The sequence below is a fragment of the Gossypium hirsutum genome, chromosome D07, assembly GCF_007990345.1.
Source record: "Gossypium hirsutum isolate 1008001.06 chromosome D07, Gossypium_hirsutum_v2.1, whole genome shotgun sequence".
In the NCBI taxonomy this organism is placed as follows: domain Eukaryota; kingdom Viridiplantae; phylum Streptophyta; class Magnoliopsida; order Malvales; family Malvaceae; genus Gossypium; species Gossypium hirsutum.
In genome coordinates this window covers 6,835,251-6,852,865 of record NC_053443.1, presented here as the reverse complement: position 1 = coordinate 6,852,865, position 17,615 = coordinate 6,835,251, and the positions used below count along the sequence as shown (strand labels likewise).

The following is a 17,615-nucleotide window of genomic DNA, read 5'->3' as shown; positions in this document are numbered from 1 at the left end:
TAATGTTTATGTGTTATATAAACTTATTGTGCATCTTCACGAAGATATAAGAATTGCAATAAAAATCTCACATTTAAAATTTTGGAAAAATAATTAGGATATAATTGGTATGCAAATAGATATTAGATTGTGCACCTTGGAATGAAAATGTGATGAGATGCATTTTAGGCGTAACACATGTGTGTATATGGACCCCTTTTTACGTGTATGTGTATGGTGTAGGGTTGGATGCAATATGTGAAGAGTGAGGTTTGTTATCCCAAGTGTCCAAATGGTATTTTACTAAGATTATCAAGAGGTTAGAATTTAAATGTGAGTTAATGTACTTATTGGTTGAGCATTGAGTAAGAATTTAAATGTGTTATAAATTAGTGATCTAACTTCTCAAATGCTTTAAATATGCCATGATGTTTAATTGATAGATCTCGTTTGTGGTTAATCTTGAATATGAAATCATGATTTAGTATGGTAATGCGCTTTAATTACTAATTCCTTAATCATGAACTTCATCGTTAGAAAAAAAGGTAAGTAGGTCAATTTTCATGAGTTCTTGTTAAGCTTTTAAGCTTAACAAGCTGTTGTTTATTTCTGCATAGATTTTTTTGAAGAGTGTTTGTGCAATTAACTACCCTTTTTGAAATCATATTATTGTTGGCAAGGCTTAAAGAGTATGAAATTTGCTTATTTGTATAGTCAATCTTAGTGGTATCACTACACCAAAACAGGCTTTTAGCGACGCTTTTTTAGGTCTTTAGCGGCACTTTTTAGCGCAGCTAAAAGTATTTGCGGTGCTTTGAGAAGTGCCGAAAAAAGTGCCACTAAAGAACGCGTCGCTAACTTTAGAAAAAACGCCGCTAAAGACCAAGACCTTTAGCGGCACTTTTTCCACAAACGCCGCTAAAGACCACGACCTTTAACGGCGGTTCTTCCACAAACACCGCTAAAGACAAAGACCTTTAGCGGCGCTTCTCCCACAAACGCCGTTAAAGACCAAGACCTTTAACGGCGCTATTTCCACAAACGTCGCTATAGACCATGACCTTTCGCGGCGCTTTTATCACAAACGCCGCTATAAACCATGACCTTTAGCGGCGCTTTTCCCACAAACGCCGCTAAAGAACAAACCTTTAGCGGCGTTTCTAGCAAAAACGCCGCTAAAAACATAATCTTTAAAAAAATTATTTTAATCAAATAATATTTATTTTTACGATAAATATTATATTATGTTTTATTTTTAAAATTTGAACTTTAAATATACTTTTTAAGGATAAATAAAAATATTATTTAAATTAAATTTTCTATGAAAATTTTAACTTTAAAACTAAATATAAAAATTAATGAATTTAGTTTTAGAATTTAGGGCTGTAAATTAATAACACAATTAAAATTCAAAAGTTAAAACTCAAGTTGTCGTAAATATTAAAGTAAAAATAAAAATTTAGAATCAAAACTAAAATAAAAAATGGAAAGATAGCTCAAATGTAGGTTTTTGATGTAAGTTACACAGACAATAACAAAAAATAAAACACCTACACATAAAATTTATCAAACTAGTTAAGAAATACATGGTGCAGCCATACAGTATAAATACAATAGAATCATAGGGTAATTTTGCATAAATATCTTCAGAGTACCAAGAACAATTTGTCACAAAATTATAAAACATGATAAAAAAAAAAAGAACAGGTAGCAGACAAGCTATTTGTTACTTTTTGTTTTGCTTCCAAGGCTTCCTCAGCTGCCTTCATCTTAACACCATAGAGTGACAGTAATTAACACCAGAGATCAACTGCTGAAAAAAATATCTAGCTTGAAGAAATACAAGTAAGCACTAAAATAAATTTTGTTTCCAAAAAAAAAAGTGGGAATGAAAAGAATAAAAATAGAAATAGAAAAAGGACCTCATCTTCACTGAATCTACCAGCACTGCAAATTCGATCAAAGAGCTCACTACTACTAATTAATGAATTTGATAGTAACGTGAAATGTAGTCAGTTATTGATTTTAGAACCAACATTATATTCACAAACTAACAAAAATAAAGTGCATTGCCTCCAATATGTGAAGATGAGCAGTAATGAATCGGGTTATACATTTTTGTCCAATTTTTACTGGAACACATACAAAGGCATAAACTTGCACCTTGGTCTGTCTTGGGCCCTTTGAGGTTGTAGTTCCACCCTCCTTTGTCTATCTGGTGATCGTTGAACAATCTCCCCATTAGCAAACAATTCAGCTGCAAAATAATAATTGCAATTGTCAAATATCAAATATTATCCGTCTATGAGATTATAGAATATGCAAAAGCAATTTTTTATGTATATTCTCCGATAACTCTGTAACTCCGTAAATAAAAAGCACAAAACAAGAGTACCGAGAAGACTTTGATGTGAGTCCATTAGCAGGCTAACTCAAGGCTAGTAACTTAGCAAAGATAGACTGAGCAAATAGTTTTACAAGCATTATAATATAGACAATTTCTGTTTTTAAATTCCCAATGAGCAATATTGGCTTCCATTGACATAACATGCAGTTGTCGACAGAAATAAAGGATAAGATAATTAAGGTAAATGCTCGGTTATTGTTTCAAAAGAAGATGCCATAAGCTATGTGTAAAAACAAAATAATGTATCATCTCTATGAATCCGAACTCCATGTAGGATGACATCAGAAAGTCATGAAAGATGCATTCAATTTAAGTCCATTAGCATTCAAAACTAAACATTGTCTATAAGACGTTTTAGCTTTGCCAAGATGGACTAAATGCATAGCTAAAATACTCAAACATTGTCTATAATGTCTTCTCCAGTTCTCCCTACTGGTTGAGTCCATGTTGTAAAAATGGAAGCACAAAGTTAAAACAAGAGTTATCAGGGTATAAACAAGGCATATAATTAAAGCAAATAAATCGAAATCAGAATTAAAATTAAAACAAGAATATGAAATTAGAGACCTGATAGTGTCGTTATCAGGGTTGTGACTAATAACAATGGCATAATCACCAGAAGCCCAAGCGAAAACCCCACGATCAGCAACGTGGTGTTCGACGTTGCAAACGACAGCTCCTTCGGGGATAGATCTAAGAGGCAACACGTTTCCGACCGTAAGGGTGGCCTTTTTACCACAGTATACGAACTGTCCGGTGTACATACCCTCAGCGGCGACGAACAGATCCTTCTGCTTCTTGTAATGGAATGGGTGACGGAACATGACGCGAGCTAAGGGCGCACCGCGGCCTGGGTCATGGATAACATCGGTGACGACGCCTTTGAGGTAGTCGTTTTGTTCACCGAAGTCGAGGCTGCAAAAATGGGCAGGACCAACGGAGATGCAGAGGGTTGTCGATTTGGGGAAATTAGGGGCAAAAAATAAAGGAGAAATGGTTTAGGAAAAATAAAATGGGGAAAAAAGAAGAAAGATTTCAGGTGGGATTTCATTTGAAATTTTGGGAAAAAGAAGGGGGGAAAGAAGAAGGGATTTTATGCGGCATTTTTAAAAGCGAATTTTTTGTGGCGTTGCTTAAGGGGAAAAAGAAGGAATTTTATAAAAACGGCGCCATTTTTAAAAGTGAAAATTTTTTGCGGCGTTTTTATATTGCTTAAACGCCTTAAAAAATTAATAAAAAAATCAAGTACACTTAAAATAAATATGGTATATTTTAATAAGAAAATAAATGATAAAATGGTTGTAATTAATTATTAAGTTAGAATTATCTAAATTAAATAATTACCTATATATCCATATCATTTTTATCTCATTTTTATTTTTGTATTTTTTTCTTATAATTTGGTCCTATCCAAATTAAATAATTACCTATATATCCATATCAAATATATCAAATGATTTAGATTAAATATTTTTAAATATAAAAGTATTAATTGATTGTATAAAATTGTATCATTTAACAAATCTCAAATAAACCTTAAACCCTAAATTAGCCATTCAATATACATAAAGTCTATCTATTATATATCTCTTAAATAATATAAACTATACTCATAATTTTAATATATTAAATTTATTATTATTTCTTTTACAATTATATAAGAAATATTTAATATATAAATTAAAAACTAATTAATTTAAACCCTAAACCCTAACCCGAACCTTAAATCCCTAAATTCTAAACCCTAAATCACTAACTCTTAACCCATAACTCTTAACCCTTAAATCTTAAATCTCAACCCTTAAACCATAATCCCTAAATCTATATATAATTATTTGATCACGGTGGGGGCAAGGCAAAACACACAAAAAACTGAACTGGATAAAAAAAATTGACCAAGCACTAAAAATACTGAACTGGGATGGGATAAGATGGGGATATCCTTGGCCAGATATAGCTTATATCGATTTTGAAGAACCAAATATTCACACGATTTTGAAGAACCAAATTAATATTATCTCTTTTTCAATTATATAAGAAATTAATTAATATATAAATTAGAAAACACTAGTTAATCTAAATCCTAAACCATAAACTTAAACCTTAAAATCATAAACCCTTAACACATAACCTCTAAACCTTAAACCCCAGCCTTTAAACCATAAACCATAACCCCTAAACTCATAATCCACAAACCTTAAAATGGTATCACCTAAACCTTAACTCTAAACTAGAGTGATAATTAATTTAATATTTTAAAATTAATACTATCTCTTTTACGATTATATAAGAAATTATTTAATATATAAATTAAAAAAACAGTATTGTATCCAAAAAACTTTAAAATAATTTTAAATAATAGTATTTTAATTTTTTCCATTTTTAAAAAATATTTTAAATTATTTTAAATCCCTGAGCATTAGCGGCGCTTTTTAAAAAACGCCGCTAAAAATAAAGCATTCGCGACGCTTTATCAAAAACGCCGCTAAAAGCCCTGAGCATTAGCGGCGCTATCCCAAAAACGCCGCTAAAGCCCTGAGCATTAGCGGCGCTTTCCCAAAAACGCCGCTAAAGCCCTGAGCATTAGCGGCGCTTCCCCAAAAACGCCGCTAAAGCCCTGAGCATTAGCGGCGCTTCCCCAAAAACGCCGCTAAAGCCCTGAGCATTAGCGGCGCTTCCCCAAAAACGCCGCTAAAGCCCTAAGCATTAGCGGCACTTTCTCAAAAACGCCGCTAAAGCCCTGACCATTAGCGGCGCTTTTCCAAAAATACCGCTAAAGCCCTGAGCATTAGCGGCGCTTCCCAAAAACGCCGCTAAAGCCTAGAAAGCTCAGAAAATGGCGTCGTCAGGCTTAGGTTTTTTGCGGTGCTTTCTGGGAAACGCCACTAATGCTTGTTTTTAGCGGCGTTTTTCATAAAGCGCCATTAATACTCGATCTTTAGCGGCGTTTTTCAAAAAGCGCCGCTAATGCTTGATCTTTAGCGGCGTTATTTATCTAAACACCACTAAAAATGCCGCTAAAAGCCTGTTTTGGTGTAGTGTATATACTAGAGAATATATATCATATGTATGCATATAGACTAGTTTCATTTTACTCTAGGTGTTATTGATACAGATGATAATGATGTTTAAGTATGGGGGTTTATTTTGTAGGCTCTATGCTCTGGTTGATTCACAATTTATTAAAAGTATGCATGCAAATCTCTTAATTGATTTTGAGCTATGATTTAGATCAGTAATGAACTCGTTTTAAATGTTGTTATATGGTTTTAAAGTGCTCCATTACCTGCATTGATGATATTTGGTCATAATTGAAGTTGAGGCATGTTTTGGGTTGAAATGATATGATTTTTAAATCAACTTTAGTGTGCCATGTGATTGTTTTATTAGGAGGTGTTTTGGTGTGTGATGGAGGTATCCCATACTTGGATTTTGGCCCCCTGCACCAAGGTTTTAGAACATTGAATTTATATATAGGAATTTTGCAAGTCAACGGCTGATAAATTGGTCCTAGAGGCTTAGGTTTCAGAACCTATGTAAAGGTATCGGGCTTTTGGAAGACAATAATTAAAAAACTAAATGCTCCTAGCTAGTGACACCTTGCCCAAAGTATCGGAACATGGGGTCTAGGTTTCAATACCCAGCCTCTTAGGTAGTGCCCCTGCATTGTTTTGTGAGTTTTGAACCCGCTGAAGCTTGTTTTTCGTCCTAAACACTTTTATTCATTCATGAAATATTTCTAAATGATTTCAAAACTTCAAAAATTGATTTTACCTCTTTAAAATGAATTTATAAATTTTTTTCAAAGCTTAAAGTTTTAAGTATTTCCAAGATCAACACTTTATTTGACATCTCCCATCCATACTGAATGTCATGATGAGAGAGGGGTTAGAATAAGAGAAAAGAAAAACTCTTGATTGGAGAACCACTAAGATTTTATTAAGAGAGTTAGAAAACTGGAATGAGCTAGGATTGGAGAACCATCTAAAACACCCATTATGAGATCCGAATTACCACATGATTACAAATAACACATTTGACCGTCTATGCTAAACAAATTTACCTTTATACATCACATTTTCTATTTTATTCACATGTTTGACTCTAACAAGAATTGTATTTTTTGACATTATAATTTTATATTCTACATTAAAGATAGCAGGAGAAAAAAGAAGACCCAATTAGCAAATTAGATAATAACCATCAAAAACTTTAAAAACTTATTTAAAAAATTGCAATTTACTTATAAAATAGAAAAAAAGAAGAAATAATAACTTATTGTTGTTGTTTTTGTTAAAAATATTTATAATGTTGTAATTTCTTTTTTATAATTTTAAAATTTATGTTCAGAATGACAAATAAATGTTTAGATTCAAAAACAATCAACAATTTTGTTAATGTGGATTGCTATGGCAGCATCAAGATAGTTGACTTAACGATCATTGACGATCACATCAACACAATAACGATCAACGATGAAAATAGTACCCCTTCCAACGATAACAACTTCAAGGTTTAAACTCCATTCTTTTCTTGAAAATGCAATATACATTATCACTACACCCAACACTTATGCATGTTTATCTCTTTTAATTAACCCTCTTTACATTTCACAATAATTCATATGTTAATCATACTAATTGTATTTAACTATTCCAAGTTGTATTTTGCATATTTTCATAAATAATAAACCAACTTGGTGAGTTGAAACTTTAACATATATGTGTAGTTGGAATTAAAACAAATAATATCTCATATATTTAATAATAATTCATAAATAAATTATATTAATTGTGTTTAAGTATTTTCAGATAGATTTTTTTTTCTTTTTAAAAATCAAATGATACATTTTAATCATAAAGTGTGATATGGTAGTAATTTTTTCCATTCCTTAATCATATAATCGGAGTTCAATTCTTAATAGTAAAAGTAAAAAATATTTTATGATACCTTTCTAAAAAAATTCCTACCATAAAATAAATGTTTCACTTCTATCAATGACAATTATCTTAGTTTCGAAAAGAAAATTAAAAATTTCGAAGTAAAATGGATGAAAAGGAATAAGATCTAATAAGATTGAGTGTGGGTTGATAGGGTGAATGTCCTCGAAAACTCTAACCAGGAACGTAGAAATCTATACACCAAATCTGGTGAAAATTTTTGGGGTTTTCTTCACTTTTCACCATACATGGAAGTAGGAGAGTTAAGTATTTAAAATTAGCACAAACAGAAACCCACCTAGGATTCAATGAAGTTGTCCCGGTAAGATGAAAAGAACTCAGAAAAAGTAAAAGTTAAAAACAAAACAAAACCAATAATAATAAAGATCCAAGAAATAAAAAGTTGAGGAAAACAATATAAAAAAGCTTTGTTCTTCACTCACTCACACATTCATTCATTCACTGCCAAGAACACCACTGTCAGCTTCTTTCAAGTAACCATGCAAGAACCTGTTGGGATTCCTGCTTGTTATCCAACAACAATAACCAGGTCTGGGCAGAGTGTTTTCATGTCTGTTTTTCGTACAAAGATCGCCGACCAGTGCCATTTGATCACCATCACTTGGTGCAAGAACCTGTTGCTTAATGGTCTTTCAGTATCAATCTCAGGTCCCGAAGGAGAGACTACTCAACAATATAACTGCAAAGTTGAGTTTAAACCATGGTATTTTGGGAGAAAACAAGGCTCCAAACACTTCATCATCGATGGTAATAAAGCTGTTAATGTCTTTTGGGACCTTAAAGCAGCTAAATTCAATGGCGAAACCGAACCCAGTTCTGAGTACTACGTTGCCGTTGTTTATAACGAAGAAGTTATATTACTTGTTGGGGATTTAAAGAAAGATGCTTATAGGAAAACTGGTTGCAGGCCTGCACTTATTGACCCCATTTTAGTTTCGAGAAAAGAACATGTATTTGGGAAAAGGAAATTTTGTACGAGGATTAAATTTGATGAGAAAAGTAAGTTCCATGAGATATCAATTGAGTATAAGAACAAGGATGAGCCTGAAATGGAGATAAGGATTGATGAACATTTGGTCCTTCATGTGAAGCATCTTCAATGGAAGTTTAGAGGGAATGAATCCCTTCATGTTGATAAAGCAAGTGTCGAAGTTTATTGGGATGTTCATGATTGGCTGTTCTGTCCTGGGTTAAGGCATGCCTTGTTTATATTCAAGCCTATTCCGCCATTGTTGACTCAGAAAGGAAGCTGTGGTTCATTGGAAAGGGTGAATCCAGGTGAGTCATCTGAGTTTTGCTTGTTTCTTTATGCTTGGAAGACCGAATGAGCATTAAGTTTTAACGTTTGAGATGATATTATCGAAAGTGTTTGAGGGGAAATTTTGAGTTTTGGGGGACGTTGATTTGGGCCTCAAATAGTAGTGATATTGTTGTTAGTATGTTTATACTTGATTTTATTTTCAGAATTTTATGTCTGAGTACAAAGCGAAAGCCTTTTAGGTCTATCAAAAAATTGTTTTAGTATTTTGGTCTGATAGGGAGATAAAATCATGAGATTAAAATCGAATATAAACATCTCCATAATAATATTTCTATTGTTTGAAGGTTGATTTCTTTCGTTAAAAGAGAGGATTCTCCAAAAGATAACTATAAACTCAAATAGGTACTGTAAAACATGAAAGATAATATGTATATCGACATGAAAGGTTCCATCATCGTCATCGTCACCAAATGGGGATTTCAATCTTCATGTTATACATGGGCCAGCATGGAGTGGTGAGGAAGCACATTGGGTCGATAAGGGTGTGGGAGAGATGTCGGGAATTTACAGCTGTGATTGAAACAAGTGGTTAGAATTGGACAAGACAGATTGTATCACCATCACATACTCTTTTTTTTCATTTTTCTCACATCTAGATTCATCTTGCCATTTTAGACCTTGCAATTCGTGTATCATGTCTGTTGAATGTAAATTTTAAGATGATGATAATCAGTTTATCTTGCATAAAATTTGATACTTTTTTGTTACTCTTGTATTATATTTTCTGAGTATAATCATTGCAAATACTGTTGATTTAGCAGCGAGGTTATTTTATCAATTAGATTCGAATTGATTAAAGAATGTAGTTAGTTGAAGGTGCGACAAAGGTTACATTTATTTATATTTTTTATTTTTTATGGCAATCTACAATATATTTGTCAAACTTTCAACTTGTTTGTGGAGTATAAAAAACTTTACGAAAATTATTTGATACATAGCTTGTGGAGTTTTTTAGACTCTACAATCAGATTGAAGGTGTGACAAGTATTACGTTTAGTTAAATATATATATTTTTTTAAAAATTACTACACCCTATAATACACTTGTCAAACTCAATCAGCTTGTGGAGTGTAAAAAACTCCACAGGCAATGTATAAGTAATTTTCATTTATCAAATTAGTTTTTATTTGTATTAATCCAAATATTAATAATTAAATTATACAATTTAAAAAAAATAGTTTTGACCAATAATAGACTACCACATCATATAAACTGTTAAAAATAAAATTTTAATTATTTTATTTTTTCATTTATATTATTTCTCTCTCTTTTTTTCTCTTCTTTTATAGTGTCTAGCAAAGCAAACAATACTCGAAATTCACATTAAATGAACGAAAATAATAAAATAAATAAATTACATGTATTACTATCCACATTAAATACATTATTAGCTAATTTCTTATAATTAAATATTTGAGTTTAAAGTGAAGAATTAAATTAACTAGTCATTGCAATTTTAATAAACAAGACGATTAAATTATTTACTTAGATTCTAATACAATAAACTTGACATAAGTTTGACGGAAGTAGAATTGGGGTTGATAAAATAATTTAATGGAATAGAATAATATTTTGAAATAGAAAACTAATTATTGAGTTAAATAATTATATGAGCTTGTTATTAAAATTAAAACTGGACTGCACATGTAATTGAACTCAATACATTATAAAGGCCCAATAAGCCCATTACAACATGAGGTGGGCGACACACTATGTGTTGAAACCTCAATTTGTATTCCTCAACCTAATGAGTCTTCTATTAAAATATTATTTTCCCTCTTTTTGTTGAAGTAGAACTCTTATGATTTTTCCCTATATATAAAGATTATAAATGACTACAACACACACACACCTAACATAAATGGACACTCTTCCAAAACTTAAGAAAATTTATTTAGTTACAAAATAAATTTTATTTTTCATGAGTACTTGTGATAGTAATTTTGGTTTTGGTTCCAATAAAGAAAGTAAACTTTTCTCATTAGAAAGTTATAGTTTCCATTTTGTGTTTAGTTCATGATAAGTGCCCACTCTCTTAGCAACCGAGGGTTCAAGGATAGCAAAGAAAATTGTTTGGTTGAAAGTCAATAACCTACAAGTCTCGTTAGTCTAGAAACAAAGGTACTAAGTTTGGTAAAATTAATTGTCATAGACAACACAACAAATGTTCATATTTTATGAAAATTTTTAAATTTTCAGTGTGCAACAAAATCATTTTTATAAAAAAATTTCTAACAATTGGTTTCAGAGCCAAGTTGTGCTATGTCTTATGGTGTAAATTGATTACCAAATTTTCTCTCTTTCTCTATTGATTGGTTAAATTTATAGAAAGTGACATTTTTTTATCTTATGCATATTTTTTGAGGGTATATATGTGAATGAATGTTGATTATATTGGAAAAAATCCGATTTGAAAACGATTTTCTTGCACAATATAAAATAAAAATTTTGAAAACTGAGCCAAATTGTGATATTTATAGCAATAAACCCTTTACTAAAATTGCACATGCGTTTTCAGCTAGACGGATCCTTATCGTTCCTGGCTTTTAATCGAATGGTCTTCTCTGCTATTCTCGTATCACGAACTGATTAGAGTGTGAGCTCAAACAATACGAATCAAACACATAACCAGAAATAGATTTTTTTTTACTTTCAAAGTGAAAGCAAAATCTCTCTCAATAGAAACCGACAGAATTGTTATTCTGGAAAATAGAATTAATACTTAGAAAAATAATATATTTAGTCCTACTGGTACCATCTATTTATAAGAAGAAGAGGTAAAACTCTTGTTGAATTTTAAAAGTTTATTTCAATAGAAAAACGAACTTCTAGTCTAACTAGAAGTAGGTGGGGAGGCAGTCCTAATTAAACAAACTAGGGTTTGTCGTCCCTCTATTTAAACATGAGGAGCTTTTGGGCCTCTCTCATATCGGGTCCAATTACGAGTACTTACTGGACTATTAACCCAGTACTTTATAATTCAATTAACTCGATATTTGTTTTTTTCTATTTTCCAAAATAAAAATCTCAAATTAATTTAAATAAATTAGTTTCCCAATTAAATAATTTTCTCAACACAATTCTAATTCCGTTAAAATTATGTAAACTTTACCATAAAATAATCTACGAGAAAATATATTTAATATTTCTACTTTCAACAAATTCACTATAACCAAATGATTTAATTTCATTTTCAAACTTCGTTGAATTCAAAAAACCATAAATTCATTTCCAAGTCATTTTTATTTTGGAGAAAACCACATTCATTTTCAAATATTTTTCATTTATCCATTTTTACCATTTCTATCAATTTTTATTCATTTGATTCAACATGCAATTCATTTTTGGTTTCAACGAGCTAGCGGAGGGATCGATTGGACATATACGATTAGGGCTCAAATGATTTATAATTAAGTTCTAACTTTTTACCTATTAATTAAAACTCATTTAGTCACGAAGTCATTCCACTATAGTATTATGACTGGGCTCTCCCCAACGGTATACCATTACCTAAACAATTCGATCAGTGCTCGTCTAATGACATTGTCATAAGTGTGTTACCTTTATAAGATACATTTAATCTCTTTGGGATAATTTTGTTCTCCCAATATTATCCTATTTTATCTCATGGTAACCATTACATCTTCTTTCATGAAAAGTCAATTACTATCAAATAGTAATCAAGTCATTCATCACAAAGACGAACGACCATTACAAGTGTACATAAACAGAAATACTACACTTAGGGCACCACATCCAACAAGATGAGATTTCTTAGAGAAAAAGTCAAACACTTTTGGTGAATTCAAAAAATTATGCAAGAGATTTATGAATGAGAAGTGGCAAATAATTAGCACAATAATGAAAATTAGAAATAACCATGGCTGGGAGTTTGAGAATGAAAAGTATTTTGAGTTTCGTGATAAGGAAGGAATAAGACATGAATTCTTTGCACTTAAGACTCCACAACAAAATGAAGTAGTTAAATGGAAGAATCACATTATTAAAATAAATAGCTTGAAGGCGTTGTACACAGGTTTTAGGTTGAGGCTATGAATATAATAGTCTATGTTATTAATAAAGTTCTTCTTAAACCAAAACCTCGTATTACACATTAAGAGATGTGGAGAGGTAGAAATCCCAATGTTAAGCACTTTCATGTATTTGGGAGCACAAGTTACATTCTCAAAGACCATGTTCTTCAAGGAAAATTTGATACAAAGAGTGACAAAGGAATTTCCTTAAGACACTTAAGCAACAATAAGGTTTTCAGAGTCTACAACAAGCGTACTCAGAAAGTAAAAAAGGTTATCAATACAATAATTAATGAAAAATCCACTCAGATGCTTACAAAAGATGAAAAGGAATGAGTGACACAAGCAATGCCAAGTATAGTGGCCACTGCTCTTGACAGTAAGAAAGTCTTACAAGAGCCAATTGTAATTCATGATGTTAATCAAGATATGCTCAAATCAACAATGCTGAGCAATTCCAACCTTCATCCCGAGTTAGAAAGAATCACTTAGTTGATGATGTTATAAGAGACCTCAATAATAGAGTAAAAACTAAAGAAAGGCCAATACCAAATTATAGACAAGGTAAGACTAGCATGTTATACCTCACAGTTTAATCACAATGAAGTTTGGCAGTTTGTACCAAGACCTTGAAATAGCAATATTATTGGCACAAAGTGGATCTTTAAGAACAAAATTGATGAAAATGGGTACATTTCTCGAAACAAAACAATGTTGATGACCCAAGGTTATACACAGATTGAAAAGATAGATTTTGAAGAAACATTTGCTCTAATTGCTAGGTTGGAAGCTATTAGGATGTTGTTAGCAATTACCACTTATCTCAACATCAGTTGTACCAGATGGATGTCAAGAGTGTCTTTCTCAATGGATCTTAAAGGAGGGGAGGTGTATGTGGCTCAACCAAAGGGTTTTAAGGATCATGAACATGCTGATAATTTGTTCAAACTTAATAAAGTCTTGATTGGTCTAAAATAAGCCCCCGAGCATGGTACAAGCAGTTTCCAATGCCTTCTAAATCAAGGCCATTAAAGAGATTTTATGGACAAGACCTTATTCATCAAAAGACATAGAGGTACAATTATAATTGCCCAGATTTATGTTGATGATATAATCTTTTGTGCCACTTCAACTAATGTTAAAGATAATTTTGTCAAGATGATGTAGAGTGAATTCAAGATGAGTATGGTGGGGGAATTGTCATGCTTTCTTGGCTTCCTGATCAAGCAACATGACAATAGTATTGTTCTTTCTCAAGGGAAGTATGTTAGAAATCTAGTAAAAAAGTTTGATTTTGCGAAGCTTGCTAAAAATCCAATGTCTCCAAGTGAAAAGATAAAAGAAGAGTGTCAAATCCTTCAACCACTTATATAAGTATAATTAGAAGCTTGTTATACTTGACTGCAAGCATACTAGATGTATCTTTCATTGTTGGTGTTTGTGTCAGGTACCAATCAAATCCCAAAGAATCTTATGTCAAGGCAATTGAAAGAATAATCAGGTATGTCAATGGACTGATAAACTTGGGAATTCGGCTCTCAAAAGATAGTGCAATGAGCTTGGTTGGGTACAATGATGTTGGTTGGGTAAGCAATGTAGATTATCGAAAAAACACTTCTGGAGGTTTTTTTTTTTACTTGGGAACAAATCTTGTGTCTTGGTACAACAAGATACAATTATCGATATCTTTGTCAACAAATTAGGTAGGGTAAATTGTTGTAGGAATTTTTTATGTTTAACTCATTTAGATGAAATAGGAGATGGAAGATTTTGGAGTGGCATTACCAGTGGCCACAATTTACTTTAACAATTTGAGTGCCATCAATATATCAAAGAATTCTAGATGTACTCTAGGACCAAGTACATGGATGTTCAAAATCATTTCATTTGAGAATTGGTTTAGAATGACACTATTGAACTAAGGTATGTGCCTATAAAAAACCAATTGGTTGATCTATTCACCAAAGTTTTAAACTCGACTAGATTTGAAGTTTTGAGAAATTTAATTGGCATATGTCGAGTTTGATACTTGGCAATTGATTGATGCCATCCAAACACAGACATTTGATGTCATTTTGATTAATTTTAGTTACTCTTTTTAATTTTTTTGGCAAGAAATCTCTTATTTTTTGTGAGTAAATATTTTGAGATTTTTACTTTCCAAATCTTGGAGAGAGGGTCTTTAAAAGTAGTGGCTAGTGAGGTTTGGGTTTAAATATCCTTTTTGTGTTACAATTGGTATCTACCACTTATCACCAAGTTTTTAGTCTCTTAAGATTGCAAGAAACCTTAAGATTTTCTATAATCTCTACCTTCAAGTTCTTACTCTTTCTAACAAAACCCTTTAACTTTTCTTCGTTGCCATGGCTCTTGTCAAAATCACCTCTCAAGAACAGTTTGTGAAAACTTAACAAGAAGCTCAATCTATTAGGATTGAGATATCAACTCAAGGGAGATTATAGAGTAGAGATGTTCAATCTAATGTGTTTGTGCAATCTATCTCAACTACAAAAGTAATAGGCACTTCTTTTGGCATTACTCCTGAAAGAGTGTCACAAGGGTTATCTCCATCTCTTGTACTCTATGATTCCTTTAAGGATTTCGAGAAAATAAAAAATTTAAATGATTAAGAAGTTCTTGAGGAAAGGGGAGAAGTTGTTTCCAACCATGTTGTTGTTCTTGAACATACCACCAATGTAGTTCAACCCTCTAAAAATGTGGTTCACTCAATTACTAAAATTAATCACTTACTCAAGAACCCATCTATCCAATAACGTGAGGATTGTATTGAATCCTTAATTGATGATATTATTCATCAAAGTAATATCAATTTAACTCTTGTTTCTAATTCTATAGCCAATGAAGTTGTTGATCAAGGTAGGATAGAAGATAGTTCAAACACCCATCTTGTTGAATTTGTAACAAGTATTGTTGAACCAAATGTTATTGTTATTGATAACCCTTCTATTGCCTCTCATGATATTTTTGTTGAAGAATCTCATGTATTAATAGATCTTACCATTGAAGAGGAAGATTACCTAGTGATAACTACGATGACAACTATTGCTACCACTACTTAACAGGGAAGAACTCATTTTACCACCACAACAAAAATCAAAGAGATCCATGATAAATGAAAGAAGACAAAAGAAAATTGAAAAACATCATTGATTCCTGAAGTTCCACAGAGAAAGAAGTCTTTGATTCTTCTGCAATAAAGATTGATGAGAGGTTGAAGGAACATATTCCTCTGTAGAACCTGATTCGAACAAAAAGCCCAAATGTTCCTCTATCTTTCACGCAGAGGAACAAAAGATTAAAGGAGGTTGGTTTTCCCTCAATGCTCTAAGAAATTGTTGTAAAAGCCAGGGAAGAAAAATCATCTCTCAAGAAAAAGTAGGAGCAAACATTTCTTTCAATAGCCTGTGCTAACATGTATTTAGCTTTTTATAATAACTTTATTGAAGAAAATAATACTGAAAAGAAAGGTTTCTTTTATCATGAGATTGATGCATTCTTGGAGAAGAGTGATTTGTTGGGTACTATTGGCTTTGTTCAACATATGTAAAGAATATTGTTTTGGAATTTTATGCTAATTTGCTGAAGAACATCAATAATCCTAAGAGTGAGTTATACCATAAAGCTTTCTTAAGGGGAAAATGGTATGAATTTGGACCAACACAAATTCAAAAATTATGGAATCATCATTATGTTGCAGATATTGAGTTAGATGAATCATTTGATTCAACTATCAATACCATCACAAATGGTATGCACCCTACTTGGCCACAGAAGCAAGAGCTCCAAGTCTCAATATTGGGACCTACATATGTTACATTGTTTGTTATTACCTCAAGGAAAAAGATTCATAATAGCTAAAAGAATACAATAACTAGGAGGATGACAATCATATTAAGGAAGAATGTTGAAGTGGTATAGTTTGATCTTAGTGAAATCATCTTCCAAGATTGTCAATTCTACTGAATGTTATGAGAGGGAGTCACTTGAGTTAAAGTACTCTTACAAGTGGCTCAAGGGGAAAAAAGATGTTGTAGGGAACCTTGACACACAATATGAAAAAGATTTTATTGTTAATGAAGAAGTGCCTGATGTAGTTGGCACTAGAATGGGAACTATTCGTACCTAATTAGCTTTTAATCAAAGGTTGCTTTAGCACTTAAATGCTAAGATAGCTGCTCAGAATAAATAAATTGCACAACATGAGGCTTAGATCAAGCTGGCACAATATATTAGAGATTGTGCTATGAATCTAAGGAATGGTCTTTTGACCAAAAGGAATCGGTAGCACATTTGGCACAATTGTTAAACAAAAAGAATGAGAGAAAGCTTGGGTGCTGATGTTTTATTTTGGATAATTGTTTTGGTGAACTTTTATTTGATCTGGGGATATATTTTGTATGAACCTTATCTTTCCGCTTAGTATTATATAAAGTTAGTATTTTGATTCTTAATGCATTTATCCTTCAAAACACTAATAATTGATTTGTTTGGTTATGTTATTAGTTAAGCTTGAATGATTAAGGGGGACCATTTATTGTTTTGATGTTTGCTGCTCTCTTGTATTAGTTTTGTTCAAAAATTACAAAAAGGGGAGAATTGTTGAGGCAAAGATGAGAGCAGTGCCACGAGTAGTTCCAATTGAGTTTGGCATTATGTAACTCTTTCAACTAGTCATATTTAGAGTTAACAATCTTTTGAAACAAAATCTTTGAGTTGTAATCTTTGTTGATGTTTTGGATGTAGGCTAGCCCATCTTGGAAGAATAACCCATATGATGCAACATAATTTCAAGATTGGATTGGATCAGATCATGCAATTGGATCCTTTGTATTAAGGAGATTAGATCGAATTGGCTTAAAGACTTATATTGGATATCTCAATAATATCTTGAA

At 31.9% G+C, this 17,615-nt stretch overlaps 2 protein-coding genes across 3 annotated transcripts; one reads left to right on the top strand and one right to left on the bottom strand.

The window, feature by feature from the left end:
* Positions 1 to 1,584: 1,584 nt before the first annotated feature.
* Positions 1,585 to 3,384, bottom strand: LOC107953368 (60S ribosomal protein L8-3; the record flags this gene model as incomplete). Its single annotated transcript, XM_016888664.2, has 2 exons — positions 1,585 to 2,236; positions 2,954 to 3,384. Coding segments are annotated over 2 exons (435 nt in total), but the record flags the coding sequence as incomplete, so codon positions are not given.
* A 4,355-nt stretch (positions 3,385 to 7,739) lies between these two features.
* On the top strand, positions 7,740 to 9,425 carry LOC107953369 (uncharacterized). Of its 2 annotated transcripts, none has more exons than XM_016888666.2 (2): positions 7,740 to 8,625; positions 8,953 to 9,425. In XM_016888666.2, exons 1-2 carry the CDS (start codon positions 7,827 to 7,829, stop codon positions 8,955 to 8,957), a joined length of 804 nt encoding a protein of 267 aa, XP_016744155.1. In that variant the 5' UTR covers positions 7,740 to 7,826; the 3' UTR covers positions 8,958 to 9,425. The 2 variants fall into 2 exon arrangements, with proteins under 2 accessions (XP_016744155.1, XP_040953233.1); XM_041097299.1 differs by having other exon boundaries at positions 7,743 to 8,625; positions 9,054 to 9,425.
* The last annotated feature ends 8,190 nt before the right edge of the window (positions 9,426 to 17,615 follow it).